This window comes from Chrysemys picta, chromosome 13 (assembly GCF_011386835.1).
Source record: "Chrysemys picta bellii isolate R12L10 chromosome 13, ASM1138683v2, whole genome shotgun sequence".
In the NCBI taxonomy this organism is placed as follows: domain Eukaryota; kingdom Metazoa; phylum Chordata; order Testudines; family Emydidae; genus Chrysemys; species Chrysemys picta.
In genome coordinates, this window is record NC_088803.1 from 55,001,147 (window position 1) to 55,022,268 (window position 21,122).

General features: G+C 63.4%; 1 protein-coding gene across 3 annotated transcripts in view; it reads left to right on the top strand.

Moving 5' to 3' along the window:
* SLC12A5 (solute carrier family 12 member 5) overlaps window positions 1-21,122 on the top strand; it is a 103,602-nt gene that overhangs the window by 57,957 nt on the left and 24,523 nt on the right. For all 3 annotated transcript variants that reach the window (XM_005304829.4, XM_065566385.1, XM_065566386.1), the window contains exons 9-17: window positions 4,542-4,709; window positions 6,142-6,240; window positions 7,245-7,302; window positions 10,728-10,902; window positions 15,688-15,806; window positions 16,279-16,377; window positions 16,900-17,019; window positions 17,726-17,830; window positions 18,212-18,380. In XM_005304829.4, the coding sequence (XP_005304886.1) occupies window positions 4,542-4,709; window positions 6,142-6,240; window positions 7,245-7,302; window positions 10,728-10,902; window positions 15,688-15,806; window positions 16,279-16,377; window positions 16,900-17,019; window positions 17,726-17,830; window positions 18,212-18,380 (1,112 nt within the window). The remainder of the gene's footprint in view (window positions 1-4,541; window positions 4,710-6,141; window positions 6,241-7,244; window positions 7,303-10,727; window positions 10,903-15,687; window positions 15,807-16,278; window positions 16,378-16,899; window positions 17,020-17,725; window positions 17,831-18,211; window positions 18,381-21,122) is intronic.

Below are 21,122 nucleotides of genomic sequence, written 5' to 3' on the forward strand. Positions count from 1 at the left end.
GGGGGGTCAGAGCCATCTCTGCCTCCCAGCCATCTCTCCAGCCTCCTTCCAGCCTGCTTCCAGCACTCTGCCTTTAGCGACCCCTCCCACAGCCTTTGTTCAGTTTCCCGGGCCCCGGAGTCATCTGACCTCCAACCCCCTCCTGGGTTCTCATGTTACAAGCTCAGGTATGTTCCCTTGGGCCGGCTCCCATCCCCCGATGCAGACCATCCTAGTCACACTCCCCTGTCAGCATTCACACACCCCAGCAAGAACAGTCCCAGTTCGTCACATCTCTCCCCCCTTCGAGACCGAACTGAGCGGGGTCACTTTAGCCAGTGACCTGGGGAAGTTCGAACCTACCCCCGTTCCCATGGATGCCCCCGCATCCCTCCAGTTCCTTGGTGGGAGTTACACCAGGCCCCTTCCGTTCCACGCCCCCCCTTAGGTCGGGGGTGCTTGATGGCACTCGCAGTTCGCATGTGGGAAGGTTTATGCGGCCTGTGCCCTTTCCCCACCCCCATACCTCTGGGGTTCCAACTGGGCTGTGGTCTTCTCCCAGCGCTCCAGTCTGGAGGTCTGTGCTTTGGGCTCTCTTGGTTTAGAGCCGCCCTTTTAACCTTGGCCACCCTCTGGAAAGGATCCTTTATGCTGGGCAAGGGTCCTAAAGCTGTTTTCCCCTTGTCCCAGGCCTTCCTCCCCCTCTGACAGGGGTCACAGGATCCGCAGTACTGTCGGACAGTAACAAAGACCCCAGGCCAGTAAAAGCTCCGTAGCAGCCTCTGCTGGGTACGCCAGGTTCCCTGGTGCCCTGAGAGGGGAATATCATGGGCCCGGCACAGCAGCTGGCGGCGATACTTCTGGGGTACCACCAGCTGCCTCCTGATCCCCCCTGACTCCATTTTCCCTGGGGGAGCCCATTCTCGGTACAGGAACCCCTTCTCCCACAGGAATCTTTTCCGGCCACCTCGTCCCATGGTCTGTACCGCATTGAGGTCGGCCAGGTCCCTTATCTTCCGCAAGGAGGGGTCTCTCTGTAACTCGGCCTGGAACTCAGCAGCTGGGACAGGGATGGCCACCTGCTCTTTCTCGCCCGCTGGGTCTGAAGCTGCAGCCTCCCTGAGCCGTGTCCCTGGGCGTTCCCTCCCCACCAGGTTAGGGTCCTGCGCCTCAGGCAAGGCACCCCCCCCAAGGCCAGGGCGCAGGGCCCCTCGCCGGCTCTGACTGCGGGTCACAACCAGTGCCTTTTGGGGGTTGCTTGGCCAGTTCTCCAGGTCCCCCCCCATCAATACCTCAGTGGGCAAATACGGGTGTACCCCCACATCCTTGGGGCCCTCCTTGGCCCCCCACTTCAGGTGTACCCTTGCCACGGGCACTTTGACTGGTGTTCCGCCCACCCCCGTCAGGGTCAGGTAGGAGTTGGGCACCACCTGATCTGGGGCCACCACCTCGGGCCGGGCCAGCGTCACCTCTGCGCCCGTATCCCAGTATCCATTGACCTTCCTCCCATCCACCTCCAGGGGAACAAGGTACTCTCTCCGGAGGGACAGCCCCGCGCCCACCGTATAAACCAAAAACCCTGAGTCTGGGGCATCCAGCCCCCTAGAGGAGCTGGCCTGGGGCCCTTCTCTCTCTTGAGCAGTTGATAAGCTGCCAGTCCCTCTTGCGTGAGAAGCCTGCCCCTCGTCCGTCTGGGCCTCTACCAAGTTAACCCTATGCGGGTTCGGTCTGCTCAGTCTGTCCTTGAGCTTGGGGCACTGGGCCCGAACGTGGCCTCTTCGGCCGCAGTAATAGCAGCTCATGTCCTGTGGGTCCCCTCGAGCCGGTCGGTTGTCCCTGACGCTGGGCATTCCCCGTGGGAGGGGATTCCCCATATTCCCTCTTTGGGAGGTCCCAGGGTGACTCTCTCTCTGCATCACGGCGGGCCTGTTCCTTTGGGGCTCCTCCCTGCCACCCCCTGACCGGCTCTTTACAAACTCATCAGCCAGCTGCCCGGCGTGTCGCGGGTTCTCTGGCTTTCTGTCCACCAACCACAGCCTCAGGTCGGATGGGCACCGCTCATACAGTTGCTCCAGTACCAGCAGTTTAATCAGGTCCTCCTTCGTCTGGGCCCCACCAGCCCACTTGCTGGCGTATCTTTCCATGCGGACGGCTAGTTGCAGATATGAGATCTCAGGGGTTTTATCTTGACTCCGGAACCTTCCCCGGTACATCTCAGGAGTCAGCCCAAACTCACGTAGCAGGGCCTTTTTGAATAGTTCGTAGTCCCCTTTCTCTGCCTCTTCCAGTTGGCGGTACAATGCCACGGCTTTGGGGTCCAGTAAGGGGGTAAGGACCCGGAGTCTGTCCGCGGGATCCACCCGGTGCAGCTCGCAGGCCGTCTCAAAGGCCTCCAGGAAGTCATCCATGTCCTCCCCCTCCTTGTATGGGGCCATGATGCACTTATCAAAGCTCCGTGCAGTCCTGGGTCCCCCCTCACTCACCGCAGCCGGGGGTTCGCTGCCCTTCAATCTCGCCAGTTCCAGGTCATGCTGACGCTGTCTCTCATTCTCCTGTCTCTGTCTCTCATTCTCCTCCCGTTCATGCTGATGCTGTCTCTCTTTCTCCTCCCGTTCCTGCTGACGCTGTCTCTCTTCACGCTGATGCTGTCTCTCTTCATGCTGTCTCTGTTGTTCACGATCCTCCAGCTCTCTCAGTTTTAGCTCTTTCTCCCATTCCAGCCAATTCCGCTCCCCGGATGCCGAACGTCGCCGGGAGGATCCTCTGCTGGCCGGCGAGCTTCGCCGGGAGGGTCCCCTGCTGGCCGGGGGGGCCACGGCGCCTTCGGTATTTGCTGGGCTCCTCCCCACCCTTCCCCTAGGCATAGGAAGGAGGGGTTTCGGGAAGCCCTCAGCAGCCGGCTGACCACTCCCAGCTGGGACAGACACTGGTGCCTGCGCTGCATTTGCCAGGCTGCTTCCCTGAGACACAGGGATCGGTTCGTTCGCGCGATCTTCCGCCTCTAGCTGGGCAATGAGCTGTTCTTTGGTGAGCCTCCCAATGCGCAGCCGCCTCTGCTTGCACAGCTCCACCAGGTCGCTCTTAAGCCGCTTGGCATACATCTTCCTGCTGGCCACTCACCGGCCTGTGTGCTCACAGCTCCCCACAGTTCCCAGGGGGACCCCTAGTGTGCCAGCCCTTCTCGAGGTCACCACCTCTCAGGGGTAATAACCGTCTCTCTCCCACTCTTCAGCAGGCCTGGTCCCCGTCAATCCCCCTTCGTTTTACTGCTCCCCAGTCACTTACTGCAGGAAGCGCCGTCCACGGGGTGCAGTAGATCCCACCGCTGCCACCAGTTGTCACGGAGTATTGGGGAACTCAGGGCCCTGCACCCCCGGCTTCCTGCGATTCACCATGACTCTCAGCCAGCCAGTAAAGCAGAAGGTTTATTTGGATGACAGGAATACAGTCCAAGACAGGTCTTGCAGGCACAGACAACAGGGCCCCCCTCAGTTAGGTCCAGCTTGGGGTCCCAGGGCATGCCAGCCCACCCCCCTTGGGGGGTCAGAGCCATCTCTGCCTCCCAGCCATCTCTCCAGCCTCCTTCCAGCCTGCTTCCAGCACTCTGCCTTTAGCGACCCCTCCCACAGCCTTTGTTCAGTTTCCCGGGCCCCGGAGTCATCTGACCTCCAACCCCCTCCTGGGTTCTCATGTTACAAGCTCAGGTATGTTCCCTTGGGCCGGCTCCCATCCCCCGATGCAGACCATCCTAGTCACACTCCCCTGTCAGCATTCACACACCCCAGCAAGAACAGTCCCAGTTCGTCACACTAGACTCTTAGCCAGCGTAAAACAGGAGGGTTTATTGAGAGGTGAACACAGCACAGGAAACTCTCTGACCCTCAGGCCTGGCCTCCCTCAGCCCAGCACATCCCAGTCTCCCCTGCATCCAGGTGGGCTCAGCCTGCTCCCCCCTCCAGCCCAGAGCCCCCCTGCTCCCCAGCTGGGCATCTGAGATCACCGGCCCCAAGCCCCGCCTCTGTCCACTGTCTTCTCTCCAGGGAAACAGGGTTGTAAACCGGGTCACTAGGCCTCCTCTTCTCTCTTCTGTCCTCTGCCTGGAACCGGCTGGTTAGGTCACAGGTCCTCTCTTTACAGCCCATGGTCCTCCCACTGGCCAGAACCGGCTGCTTGGGTCATCATGTTACCAGTCGCTGGGGTATTTGTCCTCGAGGCCATCAGCTGGGGTCCCAAGTTCTCTCTCCGGTCCTCTGTAACCACAAACTCCCTCTCCCCTCACCTCGTTAAACCAGTAACCCCCAGGGAAACTGAGTTCCACTCCCCGTGCATGAAAATCCCCCACTTCGTCACAATGTCTGATGGCCGTCAGGGCTGAGTCTGTGTGACTGCGTTCCTGAGTGCAGGGATGGAGGGGCGCTGTGCAGGGTGGGGTCTCCTGGGCTGTGTGATGGGCGTGTGGGGATGCCTCACTGCGTCTGCAGCAGGAGCTGGCATGGCAGAGCGCCCTTGGAGCAGGGGCTTCTCCCGTGTGAACACTCAGCCCTCCCCGGCTCTCCTTGCAGAGAATCTCTGGAGCACGTATCTGACCAAGGGGGTGATTGTGGAGAAGCAGGGGGTGCCCTCGGTGGCCCTCGTGGACCCCGTTATCGACCTGGACCAGCCCTACGTCTTCAGCGACATGACCTCATACTTCACCCTGCTGGTGGGCATCTACTTCCCGTCCGTCACAGGTAGGAGCTGCAGCCGCTGGGTGCCGGGGGCATGCGCCCGAATGCATGTGTGCGTGCATCTGTGAGTGCTGGGCTGGCACACGTGTGGGTGTGTGGGTGTGCGGGTGTGCCATGTGCACCTCTGGGTGCGTGCATCTGTCTGTGCCGGCACATGTGTGGGGTGTGTGGGTGTGCCGTGCCACACCTCTGTGGGCATGCGTTTGTCTGTGCCGGCACATGTTTGGGGTATGCATGTGCTCCCATGTATATGTGCGCACCTGCTGGCTGCACATGTGTGTGTGCGTGCAAGGGGCTCTGTCACGTCTGTCTGGCTGCACATCTCTCTGATTTCTGCTTCCCATGCGGAGCGTGACTGCGTGGGGGGTGCAGGGGAGGATCAAAGAGCTCCTCCTCCCCCAGCCACCCCCAGCCCCACAGACAGGCTGGCAGCTCGTCTCACCTCCGCGCCGACGTCACCACCGCTCGGCTATTTCTGGCTCCCCTCCTGTGGGCGGAAATAACTGAGCAAAGCAGCCCCTGAGCCGCCCCCCAGGAGCCGCCTGGTGTGGGGCAAAGCCAGTGCCAAGCCAGCCCGTGGGACGAGGCCGTGTCTGGGAGCAGCATGGCCCTCACACGCTCCTGCTGCTCCACGCTCCATGAGCTGGACCCCACAGCCAGCGGAGTTTGGACCAGGAGGGTTGAACTGAACCCCCAGGTCCAGGCCCAGCTGTGTGACGTCAGGGGAATCCCGGGGCAGAAAGCCCCCGGCTCGCTGCTCACTCACCAGCCTGTCATGATTTTTACATGGACTCGTGTCCGATGAATAATTCAGGCCGTGCTACAAGTGGCAGCTTTTCCTGAGGCATCTCTCTGTCCGGCTGTGCTGCGGGCACCTGGGACTTGCCTGTAGTCGGCTCCACTCGGACTCCTAGCCCTGCCTGGCCCTCACTTCCCCACAGCAGTGAGAATCCAGGCAGCCCTGGCTGATAGCCACAATGACGAGCCCTGCCCTCCTCCCCATTGCCAATGGCATGGCTGCCTCACAGCCTCCTGCCCACCTGCCTGCGCCCGGTGGGACAGCCCCTCGCTCGCTCGCCTCTACTTGGCCTTCGCAGATTGAGCTAATCAAGGGTGGAGGAGAGAAACCACATCAGCACGTCTGGAGCCTGATTCTGCGGGTGGAGAGTCGGGTGTGGAGAGGGGAGATCAGCCACCCCCCTGCAGCCAGGTCTGCTCCCCTCTGCCAGCCCCCCGTGGCAGGGCCTGCTCAGCTCCCCCAGGCCACGTGCCATGTGCTCTGGGCCTTACCTGCCGGCTGCAGCTCTCTGAACCGGGTTGGAGCCCAGCGCCCTGGGGAAGGGGGCTGTGCTCAGTGGCCTTGCTCAGGGCTCTGCACTGCCATGCGCCCCTCCATGGCACGGTGCCCCATAGCATGTTCCCTTGTCTTCCCTAGGTATAATGGCCGGCTCCAACCGATCAGGAGACCTGCGGGATGCTCAGAAATCCATCCCCACAGGGACCATCCTGGCCATCGCCACAACGTCTGCTGTCTGTATCCTTGGCAGAGGGTCCGGGACAAGAACAGGGTGGCAGGGGCAGGGTCTTGTCTGCGTCTGAACCAGCCCCTGTGTGGGTCAGAGCAGTGAGGGCGGGTGCTGGGCGCCGGGTGCCCATGGCCCCTGTGCGGGTCGAAGCAGTGAGGGCGGGTGCTGGGCGCCAGGTGCTCTCGGGTCCCCACGGCCCCTGTGCGGGTCGGAGTGGCCAGGGCGGGTGCTGGGCGCTGGGTGCCCGTGGCCCCTGTGCGGGTCGGAGCAGTGAGGGCGGGTGCTGGGCGCCAGGTGCTCTCCTGTCCCCATGGCCCCTGTGCGGGTCGGAGCAGTGAGGGCGGGTGCTGGGCGCCAGGTGCTCTCCTGTCCCCATGGCCCCTGTGCGGGTCGGAGCAGTGAGGGCGGGTGCTGGGTGCTCTCCTGTCCCCACGGCCCCTGTGCGGGTTGGAGCAGTGAGGGCGGGTGCTGGGTGATCTCAGGTCCCCACGGCCCCTGTGCGGGTCGGAGCAGTGAGGGCGGGTGCTGAGTGCCAGGTGCTCTCCTGTCCCCATGGCCCCAGTGCGGGTCGGAGCAGTGAGGGTGGGTGCTGGGTGCTCTCGGGTGCCCATGGCCCCTGTGCGGGTTGGAGCAGTGAGGGCGGGTGCTGGGCGCCAGGTGCTCTCGGGTCCCCACGGCCCCTGTGCAGGTCGGAGTGGCCAGGGCGGGTGCTGAGAGCTCTCATGTCCTGCAGGCCCCATTGGAAGGGGGTTTGTGCAGCAGGGGCCGTGGTCCCCGGCGCTTTCCCCACGCTCCTGTTCTCTGCCGTGGAGACTGGCCATGCTCCCCTGGCCCCCGGGAGCTCCACGGCCCTTGACAAGGCTCTGCCTGCATGGGGCGCCGGACCTGCCATCTGCTCCTCTCTTCTCAGCCCTGTGACCCTGGGTCCCCTTCTCCTTGTGGCTGCGCTTGGCGGTCCCCAGGCATGGGGGAGGGGGGAGCTACAGCTTGGTCTTTCCTTCACCACCCACAGATATCAGCTCCGTGATTCTCTTCGGCGCCTGTATCGAGGGGGTCGTCCTCCGTGACAAGTGAGTGCTGCTGCCCAACAGTGGGGTGTTGGGGGCGACAGGGCTGTGCAGGGGGAATGGTGGGGGGAGGGGGCAGTTTGGATGGAGGGAGTGGGGGTGGAGGGGAACAGGTTGGGGGGTGGCTGGGGGCGGTGGTTGGATGGAGGGTGGCTGTTTGGATTGCAGGGGTGGGTGGTGGGTGGCTGGGTGGAGGGGGGTGGGTTTCGATGGAGGGGGTGGGGGTGGAGGGGAACAGGCTGGAGGCTGCCTCGGGGCAGTGGTTGGATGGAGGGTGGCTGGGTGGAGGGGGCAGTTTGGATTGCAGGGGTGGCTGGGTGGTGGCTGGGTGGAGGGGGGTGGGTTTCGATGGAGGGGGTGGGGGTGGAGGGGAACAGGTTGGGGGGTGGGTGGGGGCGGTGGTTGGATGGAGGGTGGCTGGGTGGAGGGGGCAGTTTGGATTGAAGGGGTGGGTAAGGGGGGTGGAGGGGTGGAGAGGAGCAGATAGGTGGAGGGGTGGCTGGGGGGGTTGTTGGATCGAGGGTGGCAGGGGGGAGGGGATGGTGGGTTTGGATGGAGGAGGTGTGGGGGTGGAGGGGAACAGGCTGGGGGCTGGCTGGGGGCAGTGGTTGGATGGAGGGTGGCTGGGTGGAGGGGGCAGTTTGGATTGCAGGGGTGGGTGGGGGGTGGCTGGGTGGAGGGGGTGGGTTTTGATGGAGGGGGTGGGGGTGGAGGGGAACAGGCTGGGGGCTGACTGGGGGCGGTGGTTGGATGGAGGGTGGCTGGGTGGAGGGGGCAGTTTGGATTGAAGGGGTGGCTGGGGGGTGGCTGGGTGGAGGGGGGTGGGTTTCGATGGAGGGGGTGGGGGTGGAGTGGAACAGGCTGGAGGCTGGCTGGGGGCAGTGGTTGGATGGAGGGTAGCTGGGTGGAGGGGGCAGTTTGGATTGAAGGGGTGGGTAAGGGGGTGGGGGGATGGAGGGGAGCAGATAGGTGGAGGGGTGGCTGGGGTGGTTGTTGGATCGAGGGTGGCAGGGGGGAGGGGATGGTGGGTTTGGATGGAGGGGAGCAGGTGGGGGCTGGCTGGGGGCAGTGGTCGGATGGAGGGTGGCTGGGTGGAGGGGGCAGTTTGGATTGAAGAGGTGGGTGGGGGGTGGCTGGGTGGAGGGGGGTGGGTTTCGATGGAGGGGCTGGGGGTGGAGGGGAACAGGTTGGAGGCTGGCTGGGGGCAGTGATTGGATGGAGGGCGGTGGTTGGATGGAGGGTGGCTGGGTGGAGGGGGCAGTTTGGATTGAAGGGGTGGGTAAGGGGGGTGAGGGGGTGGAGGGGAGCAGATAGGTGGAGGGGTGGCTGGGGGGGTTGTTGGATCGAGGGTGGCAGGGGGGAGGGGATGGTGGGTTTGGATGGAGGGGAGCAGGTGGGGGCTGGCTGGGGAGCTGTGGCTGGGGGGAGGGGGTGGTCGAACCCCCTTGGGCAGTGGTCCCGATGCCCGCAGAGGCTAAACCTGGAACTAGGCGTTGCGGGGTGCTCCCGTGTGTGGCCCCCCCACCCCTGGGTGATTCTGCCATGTCTCTGCTCTGGTTTCTCCCGCTAATCCTGCTGCTGCAGGGGGCTGTTTGCCGGGAGCTGCCGTGCAGCCTGGATTTGCGTATCTAGGGCAGCGCTGCCTGTCGTGCTGCAGTGACGCTTTTGGGTCGCCAACACAGACATGATCCAAATGATGCACAGCCTGGCTTGGCTTCCCTCTGTCAGAGAAAGGGGAGCCCCTCCCTGCCCTATAGGGAGGTCTGGGCCCCAGGGGGAATGGCCTTGGGCCATGCCCTCCCAGCCCCTGCTGCAGCCTCAGTTTCCCCAGCAGGGGATGGGGCTGAGAGGCCGAGAACACTGAGATCTGCAGCGCTGTGAGGCTTCTGGGGCTGGGGGGCTGTTACTAGAGTGTCTGCTGCCCCTCTCCTCACCACAGCACCTTTCCTCTCTCTTCTCCAAGGCTCCCTGGGACCCGCCGGTCAAGGCTGCTGGGGTTAAAGCTCAGGGCTGGACAATGAACCCGTCCAAACATGACTGGTCAATTGACCAGTCCAGTATTGGTCAAATAATGTGGAAAATGGTGAACTATGGAAAAGCTCTAAGAACAGAGCAGTGACAAAGGGTTTCTGGTCTCCACTGGCTCAGCCTTCGGGCTTGTCTGCATGTGAAATGCTCCAGCCGCACAGCCGAGACGCTGCAGCGCAGACGCTACCTCCACCGAGGGGAGGGGTCTCCCATGGCGCAGGGAATCCACCGCCCCGGGAGGCCATAGCTAGGTCGACGGAGGAATTCTCCCAGCGACCTGGCGCTGTCTGCACCGGGGTTAGGTCACTTAACCACGCTGCTCAGGGGTGTGGGGTTTTCACACCCGGCGCCACGGGGCTGGGTCGATGGAATTTTCTGGTGTAGAGCAACCCCAAGATACTTTCGCCTTCAGCAAAACCCAAGTTACTTAACTGAGTTATTTTAACTCAGAAAAACACGAAACGCAAGGAACTGAAGATCTAAAGCCAGAACTGATCCTTGGTGGCCCTGCGTTGCCTTTCTGCGCTAGCTGCGCTTAGCCTTGAAATGTGAATGTGTCAATAGCCAATGTCACTCCCGACTGAACTGTTACAAAAGAAAAATGAATTAACCAGAAACAAACCAAACACATGACGACTATCAAAGCCAAATCGTCGTGCACGTGTGCTAGGCAAGCACCTGCCGGGCAGCTCTTGGCACTGCTCAATGGCTGTGCAAAGTGGGCAGCTTCTCCCTTTGTGCTGGGGAGCAGGGTTAACGACTGGGACTCCCTGCTGTATGCTTGGCCAGTCACTGTAAGCTGTCAGTCTGCGGGGCAGGCGTGGGCGTAGTTTGAGTTCTCTATTGGGGGGGGGGGCACGTCGGGGGCGAGTTCCACGCCTGTCCGAGGCTTGCAGTTTGGGGGGGGGCAATCCCCCCAACTACGCCCATGGGGGCGGGGACCATATTTTTTAACTTGCTTTGCAAAGCCCCCTGGGGGGAGGGCCTGATCCACAGACAAAAATGAACATTCCCGCAGGCAGTGTTTTTCCAGGAAGGCCCAGGCAATGCACTGCTCAGCTCCCAGTGCGTGGGCTCCCCCTTGTCCCAACAGGCGGCGGGAGCCGGGAGCCGGGAGCCGGCTGAGTGCTCAGGACGCTGAAGTGGGCTAGCTAGGGAGGCACTGGGATGCAAGCCGAGAGGAAGGGCATTGCAGCAGCAGGGCATTCTTACTGGAGTACTTTATGATACTTGACCGTGGTGATAACAGGCGGTCAGTTGACGTTACTTGACTGGTCAGGGGACTGACTCGCCAAGCCAATTACAGCTGGTCGCGCTGGACTGTCCCTGCTGCTTTCTGGGGGGCGACCCTAGGGCTGGAGGTCAGAGCACCTGCCCCAGTAACGTTTGGTGCCTTGCAGGTTTGGCGAGGCTGTCAATGGGAACCTGGTGGTTGGCACCCTCGCCTGGCCGTCTCCATGGGTGATTGTTATCGGATCCTTCTTCTCCACGTGTGGGGCAGGTCTGCAGAGCCTCACAGGAGCCCCCCGCCTCCTCCAGGCCATCTCCCGGGACGGGATCGTCCCCTTCCTGAGGGTAAGTGACCTGCTGCCCTGCGGCTAACGCCGGCTCTGTCCCACTCCCTAAGGAGCCCGGGATAGGGGCTGGCACATGCCCTCCTCGCCTGGGGCTGACCTGCTGCAGGCTGCCAGCAGTGACCACCTCCACTGCCATGCCCATCGCCAGAGGGCATCCTGCCCTGTCGCCAGGTCTCTCCCCATGGCCCTTTGTCCTCCGAGCAGAGGCTCCCTCTGCCTGGATGGAGACGGGGTGTCGGATGCCCAGGATCGGTGCTACGCCCCCAGCCGTGGAACAGTCTCTAGGACAGGCCCCGTCAGTGCCAGGCCCCCCAGCCCCCAGGGTCTCCCTCTTCCTGCCCCGGGCAGGCCATGCAGCCTCCCCACCTCCTTAGACAGGACCTCCAGGCTCCTGCCCGGCGCCATGAGCTCCGCTCAGCCAGTCCCACTGAGCCAGCCCCTGGCAGAGCCTTGTGCGCCCTGCCGGGGTGACTGCACCTCGCCCCGCCTTTCAGTGACACTCGCACGGCGCTGGCACAACAGGCGGGTTTGTTGTCCCCTGGACACGGCACAGGGAGGCCGTAGGGTGGCCCAGAGAGAGGGAGACTGAAGCACAGACTGTTCTGGTGAGCCCCAAGCCCAGGCACGCTGCAGAGACCTCCGTGCTCAGACTCTGGGTCTCTGTCGGAGCTGTTGGGTCACTTCCCAGGTGAGAGCCCCGACTCCTTCCGGCAGCCGACGCTGAGCCCCTCCTCACTTCATCCCCATCCCGTGTTCTCGAGCTGGGGTCTGCCCAGCCTCCCTGCTGAGAGGTGGGGACCCGTCTCCCTCTGGGCTGAGGGTCACTGTGAGCTTCCCCCCCTTCCCCCACCCCCCGGCCCTGGTGCTGCTGAGAGGTGGGGACCCGTCTCCCTCTGGGCCGAGGGCCACTGTGAGCCCCCCCCCTCCCGGCCCCGGTGCTGGTGAGTGGTGGGGACCCGTCTCCCTCTGGGCCGAGGGCCACTGTGAGCCCCCTCCCCCCCCCCCGGCGCTGGTGAGAGGTAGGGACCCGTCTCCCTCTGGGCCGAGGGCCACTGTGAGCTCCCCCCCCCCCCCCGACCGGCCCTGCGGGATCCCGGTGCTGCTGAGAGGTGGGGACCCGTCTCCCTCTGGGCCGAGGGTCACTGTGAGCTCCCCCCCCCGGCCCCGGTGCTGCTGAGAGGTGGGGACCCGTCTCCCTCTGGGCCGAGGGCCACTGTGAGCTCCCCCCCTGGCCCCGGTGCTGCTGAGAGGTGGGGACCCGTCTCCCTCTGGGCCGAGGGCCCTAGGTGGCCATATCCTGGTGATTGGGTTTGCCATTCTCCATTAATATGGGATCAGCCTCATCCAGTCCTTTTTAATGACTCATTCAAGCTCAGACAGCTAGACATCATTCGTACCTATGTCTCTTAGCCTGCCCTGAGAGCAACAGTCCTTCCCCCACCCCGGTAACAACACAGGGGAAACTGAGGCACACACAGGGTTCATAAAAATATGACAGAAAACTCCCACTTTGTCGTACTGGGGCCTTGTCAGAAGCTTGGGAGTGGAAACGTAGCTGCACAGGGAACCGGCAGGCTCTTGGCTCCTGCAGGAGCAAAGTCACCTTGCCCTTGTCTGAATCCCTCATGAGTGGCTGAGCTCAGATGTGCCTCCGCCGGCGTGGGCCGGGTCTCTGCAGGGCGGCTGGGCTGCTGACACGGTTTGTGACAAAGGAAGTGCTGCTCCGAGGCCGGATCCCTGAGCGAGCCCCCGGCTGGCTGAGCCCCCAGCAGGCTGAGCCCCCGGCAGGCTGAGCCCCCGGCTGGCTCTCTGGCGATCCAGCGTGCCCAGCCGAGCAGTAGCCCGCATGGTCTGGCAGCGTCTGCGCAGCACATCTGTGTCCCTCCCAGCTTGCACCGTGGCCCATTTGCGCGAGACTTTCGTGCAGCAGGCCCGGTCCTGTGCGAGAGCTGCCTGGCAGCTGGGGATTGGGCCCACTTGCAGGGCAGCTCCTGCCTCGCAGCTGCTGTGACCTGGGTGAGCTTGGAGGTCTGTCCGGGGACGCGGTGCTGGGATTCAACCCTGGCTTGGATCTTGCTGGAACTGGCTTTGACGTAGCAGCTTGGGAGGGAGATCGGTGATGGGGCCAGGGACGGCTTTATGACCCACGGGGCCCGACTGGAATAGTCGGTGGCGGGGGGTCTGCTCCGGGTTTTCCGCGGCACTGAAGGACCCCCCGCTGCCGAAATGCCACTGAAGACCCCCGGAGTGGGGCCCCCTTAGGCGCAGGGCCCGATTCCAGGGAATCGGGTGAATTGGCTTAAAGCCAGCCCTGGATGGGGCAACCCACCCCTGCTCACAGAGATACCAGCTCCCCATCCACACGGCATGGCCGCTCCCGCACTGGGCTGGTGTGGGGAGCTCGGGGAGCTCACCGGGCGGGTCCCCAGGCACTTGGGCAAGGAGCTAAGCTCCTCGGGCTGGAACAGCCAGAAGGGAAGAGCAGGCTACCAGCTGCTCCAGGCTTGGGGGGAGAGCTGCCCTCAGGCTGCTGGAGGGGGCAGGAATGGGGAATGGTGGGTGGGAGGGAGCAGGTGCCGGGTGGGTGATCACTCTGCCTGCACCCCAGGAACAGCCTCTGCCCATTGGCACCTGGCGTTTCCCTGGCCCGGCAGAACCAGAGCTACTGATCTCTGCGGCTGAGGAGACCGAGCCTGGCTCCCGCTTTGCTCCCTGTGCCTGCTCCTGGCCCGGGCCCGGGCAGCTGCCCGAGCTTTGGCCGGGAGTCCTGGGGCGGGAGGCCCGGCAGCTTGGGAGCCGCAGAGCTCTGGCAGGTTGGAGAGGCAGGAGAGGAGCGTGCTGGGGAAGGTCAGCCTGTGCCCAGCGCGCTGTTGTTGTGCTGGTTAATATTTCATCTGCTCGCTGAAGATGTGTTCCCAGAACCTCATCTCTCCAAATCCAAACCGACAGCTCCCCCCAGGGAAGAACAGGCTAATTTTAAACTCGCTCCCTCGCCCTGCCAGCCATATTCTGAGCATTCGCTTGAGGAACCCCGCCTCTCCTGCTAATGCAAGCAGACGTGTCCTCTAGCTCCCTGCTCACACGGCTCTGCCTCCCCGGGACCCCTCCTCTCAGACACGGCCCCCACTGCGGGACAGCGTGGGGCTGCACGGGGGATGCCCGGGGGGCAGGGACAACCTGGTGCCTCCTTGGGGGGCCTTGCTCCTGTGGCTGGACAGGAAACTGCCCTGGGAGCGTCCCAGCCGTTTCCAGTGTGCTGGGTGGAGCCGTCTGCGCTCAGGTCCCTTCCACCCCTGCGCCCCGTTAACAGGGCACCAGCTTCCCTGGGGAGCGGAGAGCAGCATCGGCCATATGGCCTGGTCTGTCCCCAGCAGGAGCCCAGCAGTGCTGCCAGTCGACGGGCATCAGAACCGTGTGGTGCTGGGAAGTGTGTGGTGCCAGCCCCTGTCGCCCCATGGCACCCCGACCCCCGGCTGTGCCCCATGGCACCCCGACCCCCACGCTCTGCCTCATCCCCCATCTCCCCATGGCACCCCGACCCCCGGCTGTGCCCCATGGCACCCCGACCCCCGGCTCTGCCCCACCTCCCCATGGCAACCCGACCCCCACGCTCTGCCTCATCCCCCTCAGCCCCTGTTGCCCCATGGCACCTCGACCCCCGGCTCTGCCTCATCCCCCTCAGCCCCTGTTGCCCCATGGCACCTCGACCCCCGGCTCTGCCTCAGCCCCCATCTTCCCCATGGCACCTCAACCCCCAGGTGCTGCTGGAGCCGCACAGCCAGTGGTGTAGCTAGGAGTGGAAATGGAGTGGAAATGTCGGGGGGTGGGGGCCCTATGTATGGGGGATGGGCAGTGACCAAAGCGCTGCCCCGCGCTCTGTTCAGTACGATCGGGTGTTCGAATGCAGGGGGCAGGGCGGGAAGCAGAGAAGGGCTCTGAGTGCTGGGGTGGCCAGTGGAGGGGGCGAGCCCCCAGCCCCCCAGGCAGGCACAGGTTAAGCTGGGGCAGTGTGTGTGGGGGATGGGTGGCACCTGCACCGGGCCTGGCTGTTGCCAGAATTGCCCAGGGCCGGGAGAAGTTTGCATGGCTGGGCCGACCAGGCTGTGCCATCCCCTGCGGGCCGTGGCCTCCCAGAGCCGGGCCCAGAGCCTCCTGCTTTCAGCCTGGAGGGCCTGCTCCACAGCCATAGGTCAGGCCTTGCCATGGCTACACCCACAAGACACCTGCATAGCTACTGCCCCAGGTCCCCACACGCAGCCAAGGCACCCACCGACCACTGGGCCCCCCAGTCCATGCCCTGTCTCCATCTCCGTCTCCTCTCGTGGCCCCTCGCTCGTCTGTCCCTGACCTGCGCTGTCAGCTCCCACCCGTGCCAGTGCCTGCAGGCTCCTCGGCAGGGGCTCTGCCTCGCTCTATACTTGTCAGGCCCTGGTACCCAGAGCGAGCCACGTCCCCGTGAACACATGCGTCCTGCAGGGGTGGGCCTGTGCCAGCCCCCGAGTCTCGTGCCTGTCCCGGAGCTGAGTTCGGCGTCCCTGCGGCAGCCCCGGGGCTGACTGCCCGGTGCCCAGGTGGGGCAGCCTGGCCCTGCCCCGGGGTAGCTGGGGCGTTCTGTCTCCTTGGCTGTGGGGCAGACGCCACCAGCAGGGGCCCCTCTGTGCTAGCTGCTAGGGGTGCCTGCCCCATGCCAGGGCCTTCCGGTGGGCGTTAGATGGGAAATGGGCAGGGTCATCCCCTCCCCTCCCAGGCACCCTAATGCTCGTCTCTTTCGCTCTCCACCCAGGTCTTCGGCCACGGCAAAGCCAACGGGGAGCCCACCTGGGCGCTGCTCCTCACCGCCTGCATCTGCGAGATCGGGATCCTCATCGCCTCCCTGGACGAGGTCGCCCCCATCCTCTCCATGTAGGCAGCGCGCTCTGGCTGCGCCCCCCACCCCCGCCCCGAGACTGGGCCAGCCAGGACACTCCCCCACTCAGGATGCGGCCCCCTGTCCTGCGGCCGGTGCCATCGGGATTAGCTGTGTGATGTCTGTGCCTGCATGGCACGGCCTGGGCTTGCCCAGGCCCTGGCTGAAGGAGCGCCCCGCCCGGGGGTGCCAGGGAGATGTGCCCGCTCCGGCACTGGCGAGCGCGCCCCTCGCTGGCAGGAGAGGACAGTCCCACGTGGGATGCGGCCCCTGTCTCTTGGCCACCATTCTGCCAGCTGCCGTTTCCTCCAGAGAGCCTGGCAGCAGCTGGGATCCCCGAGGGCCCCCTGGGACAGCCAGTGCGCGGGCATGGTACCTCCCCGCACCCATCCCTGGGGTTCCCGGGGCCAGGCCGCCACTGGCTCTGAGGTGAAAGGCTCAGGCACCGTCTCTGTTTCTCGCCTGCAGGTTTTTCCTGATGTGCTACATGTTTGTCAACTTGGCGTGCGCGGTGCAGACGCTGCTGAGGACACCCAACTGGCGGCCCCGGTTCCGATATTACCACTGGTGGGTGTTGGCCTGCAGGAGGATCCCGTCCCGGGGCCCTGCCCTTCCTGACAGGCGCTGCTGCCGCCCAGGGATGGGCCCTGCTGCTTCATGCAGGGGAGCGGGAGCATGAGTTCAGGATGCTGCTCCCACTGGGCCATGTGGAACAGGCCTGGCCCACTCGGAGCCTCAGTTTCCCCATGTGTGCAGTGTGGAGGTTGGTTCCCAGGGGCTGGATCACCTGAACAGTAGGGAAGGGCAGGCAGCTCCCGCGCTGATGGAGGCCAGGAGGCGCAATGCTAGCTGAGGCCGGTCTCGCCTGGGCCTGGCTTGGGCAGGGCTAGCAGGACCTGCGCTTTGCCCAGGCAGCCAGACTCCCAGCCGGAGCAGCGTCCCTTCCCCTAAGGTCCTTCCTGGCGGCCAGGGCCATGGAGTACCTCAGAGGCAGGTTGGGGCGCTGGTTGGGGAGCTGCCGGGGCAGGGCTCTGCGTGCTGGGAGGCTGGTGTCGTGGGGCTGGGCTGAGAGCTCCCTTCGCTCCCCAGGACACTCTCCTTCCTGGGCATGAGCCTCTGCCTGGCCCTGATGTTCATCTGCTCCTGGTACTACGCTCTCGTGGCCATGCTAATCGCCGGCCTCATCTACAAGTACATCGAATACAGGGGGTGAGTGTGGCACCCCGGACTCGGGGCATGTGGGGCGGGGGAGCTGCTCCTGGGCTCAGGCATCCGCCACGACAGGGCTGAACGGAGCCCGCGGCAGGGCAGGGCAGGGCAGGAGTTCCCCAGAGCCCTGCCGGCAGCGTGGTCAACCCAGCGCCCGCTAAGCTCCGTCGTGCTGGGAAACAGCAGGCGCCTGGGCTGGAAAAGAGCCAAGCCCTGGGAGCCCTGAGCCCTGGTTGCTAGTCCCAGCTCTGCTGCCGGGCGCTCAGGGAGTCCCCAGACCCCTCCCCATAGGCCCATGTTAGGAGCTCTGACGCTGGCCCCAAGTGAAGTGGGAGATGGGGCGCAGCAGGGCAGGGCTTTGCCCAGCTCACAAGCCGCCACAGGCTCTGTCAGGCTGTTGGATTGTCCGAGCTTCAGTCAATCAGCAGCCACCCAGCTCCCAGCGGGTCCCCCCTCCTAGGGAGCCCCCCCGCTCTCTGCCTTTCCTGGTGCCCTCTGGCTCCCCCCTCTAAGCCCAGCTGCCTTGGCGAGAGCTGGTGGCACCCTGGGACAGGAAACTAGCGCTCTAGTGCTTAGGGCCTTCCACTGGCCCTTTGCAGCCTGCCCCAGGACCCCCCAGCTGCCCTCAGAGGGGAGCTGGCCCCCAGAGCGTGGGCTGGCCTCCAATCCTGCCCGGCGCTGAGTGCCCCTGTCCCTCCCCTGGCAGAGCGGAGAAGGAGTGGGGCGATGGCATCCGAGGACTGTCGCTCAGTGCGGCACGCTACGCTTTGCTTCGGCTGGAGGAGGGACCCCCGCACACCAAGAACTGGAGGTGAGTGCGGGGCGGCCGAGGGGCTGGAGCTGCCTCTAGCCAGTAACGGGGCGAAGAGCAGGGAGTGGGCGGTGGGCAGGACGGGCACTTAGGAAGCTCCAGAGGAGAGACCTGCCCAGGAGTTCACATCCTGGGGCATGGGCAGGGTCGGTGCGGCTTGGGACTGGTGGGGGAAGGGGGAGGGGTGCATGGGGCAGAGGGTTTGAGCTCCGGGGTGCAGACGGACGGGGGGCGCCCTGCCTCTAGGGGCCGTAAGGTTTGTGTGACCGGGGCGCATGGCAGGCACTGGATGGAGGCTCATTGATCCCCTGGGGCGGGTGTGGTACAGGGTGTGGGGGCTGAGCGTGGCCAGTGTTTAACCCCAGGGTGTTCCCTTCCCAGGCCTCAGCTGCTGGTTCTGGTCCGAGTGGATCAGGAGCAGAACGTGGTGCACCCGCAGCTCCTGTCTCTCACCTCCCAGCTCAAGGCCGGCAAGGGGCTGACGATCGTGGGCTCTGTGCTGGAAGGGACCTTCCTGGATAATCACCTGCAGGCCCAGCGGGCGGAGGAGGTGAGGGCAGCACCAGCAGTAAGACCCCCGCTGTGATGGGTTGGGTCACAGAAACCCCCTTGGGAGCTGCCACCTCATGTGCAAACCTACTCCTGCCCCTGCTTTCCTGCCCTGGCAGCTTGGGACTTCAGTGCCCTGCCTGGCTGTGCCAGACCCGCTAGCCCAGGTCTGAACCACGTTCCCTAACAGCTGCAGGCTTGACTGAAAGCAGCTAACAGAAGTGTGCTTGTCTTTAACACTCAGATGCCCAACTCCCAATGGGGTCCAAACCCAAATAAATCCGTTTTACTCTGTATAAAGCTTATGCAGGGTAAACTCATAAATTGTTCGCCCTCTATAACACTGATAGAGAGACATGCACAGCTGTTTGCCCACCCAGGTATTAATACATGCTCTGGGTTAATTAATAAGTAAAAAGTGATTTTATTAAATACAGCAAGTAGGATTTAATGGTTCCAAGTAGTAACAGACAGAACAAAGTAAGTCACCAAGCAAAATAAAATAAAACACGCAAAGCTATGTCTAATCAAACTGAATACAGATAATCTCACTCTCAGAGATGCTTCAGTAAGTTTTTTCCTCAGACTGGACCAGGAGCGCCGCCAGCTTTTCTGCTGCCCTAGGCAGCGGAAGGTCCCACCCCGAAATGCCACCTCCCACAGAGGCAGTGGAATGTCCCGCCGCCGAAATACCGCCATGGTCGCTGCCCCCCAAATTGTAGTGCCCTAGGCAACCGCCTAGGTCACCTAATGGGTTGCACCGGCCCTGGACTGGACACCTTCCAGGCCTGGGCACAATTCTTTCCCCTCGTACAGCTCTTGTTCCAGCTCAGGTGGTAGCTAGGGGATACTTCATGATGGCCCCTCCTCTTTGTTCTGTTCCACCCCTTTATATATCTTTTGCATAAGGCAGGAATCCTTTGTCCCTCTCTGGGTTCCCACCCCTCCTTCTCAATGGAAAGATACCAGGTTAAAGATGGATTCCAGTTCAGGTGACATGATCACATGTCACTGTAAGACCCCAAGCCTTCATTCCTCCAGCCTGACTCACAGGAAGGCCGGCCTGCAAACAGAGCATCCAGTCAATTGTCCTGGTTAATGGGAGTCATCAAGATTCCAAACCACCATTAATGACCCACACTTTGCATAATTACAATAGGACTCAGAGTTATACTTCATATTTCTAGCTTCAAATTCAAGAATGATACATTCATACAAATAGGATGATCACACTCAGTAGATGATAAGCTTTGTAATAATACCTCACAAGAGACCTTTTGCATGAAGCATATTCCAGTTACATTATATTCACTCGTTAGCATATTTATATAAAATCATATAGAGTGCACAACGTCACACCCGCCCCCGGTGCCGCTTCCCTTCCTCAGTCACTGGCGCCCCCGTCTCCAGGCTACTCCCGCCCAAGGGCCTGCAGCCCACACAGGAGCTCCGTGCCATGGTGCGCTGGCCTGGGCGCAGAGCCTCCTCTTGGGACACTTCCTGGCTGCACACTCCCTCCCAGGGCCTCGCAAAGCCCCCAGATCCCCCTCCCCACACCCGCAGCAGCCTGGCCTGCCCCCGCCCCCCGCTTGGCACTACTGTCGGGTTTGCTGGCTGCCATGGGTCGCAGCTGGCTCACAGCAGCTGGCACCGGACGGCCCCAGCGGAGCACAGCCCTGGGACTCCGGCGTCCGCACTGAGCCAGGTCTCACTGACCCCAGCCTGCTTGTAATCAAACAATTTCGCCTCTTGGTGACATGTTATAATTTTTGTGAGTAAATAATTCTAAGTGCTGCGCTCCCTGCCCGTTGGGCCTGCAACAGGGACGCCCCTCAGCGCTGCACAGACAGTGAGGGTGGCACGCGCTAACTCAGCATGCTGCCTGGCAGTGCCAAGGCAGCGCCCCCATGCTCCTGGCTGACGGGGGATTTGTGAACTTCTGGCATGGCCCTCTACCCAGCACGCTGCCCACCCTCAATTAGCCCAGGAGGCTGTGGGGAGGGAGGGCGGGGGGCAGCGGCAGGGCTGTGGGTCAGAAGGGGCGGGCAGGAGTGGCGTAGCAAGGCTGTGGGTTGTGGGGGGGCAGCGGCGGGGCTGTGGGTCGGGATGGGGGGGAAGGGCTGGCGTAGCAGGGCTGTGGGTCGGGATGGGGGGGAAGGGCTGGCGTAGCAGGGCTGTGGGTCGGGGGGGGGGGGGGACAGCGGACATGTGCATCACCAGAATGCCAGGGATGTGCACGGGGGGAGCTGGGGCGTAGAGTGTGGGGAGGGGATGTGCACGTGGGAGCTGGGGCGTAGCATGTGGGGAGGGGATGTGCATGGGGGGGGAGAGCTGGGGCATAGAGATGGGGGAGGGGATGTGCATGGGGGGGGACCCGGGGTGTAGAGTGTGGGGAGGGGATGTACATGGGGGGGGGGTAGCTGGGGTGTAGAGATGGGGGAGGAGATGTGCACGTGGGAGGAGCTGGGGCGTAGAGTGTGGAGAGGGGATGTGCATGGGGGGGAGAGATGGGGGAGGGGATGTGAACTGGGGGGGGGGAGCCGAGGCGTAGAGTGGGGGGGATGTGAACGGGGGGGGCGGGGCAAGCCGTGGGGCTCAGCATAGGGGGAGGGGATGTGTCCAGTGGCAGCATGAAATGGCTGCTCCGTGCCCTGCTTGCTGGGTTGCCGGGGGAGCGCACGGCTGGGCTTCCCCCTAATAAGATTAGGAGCTTGTAATCAAACAATTTCTCCTCTTGGTGACA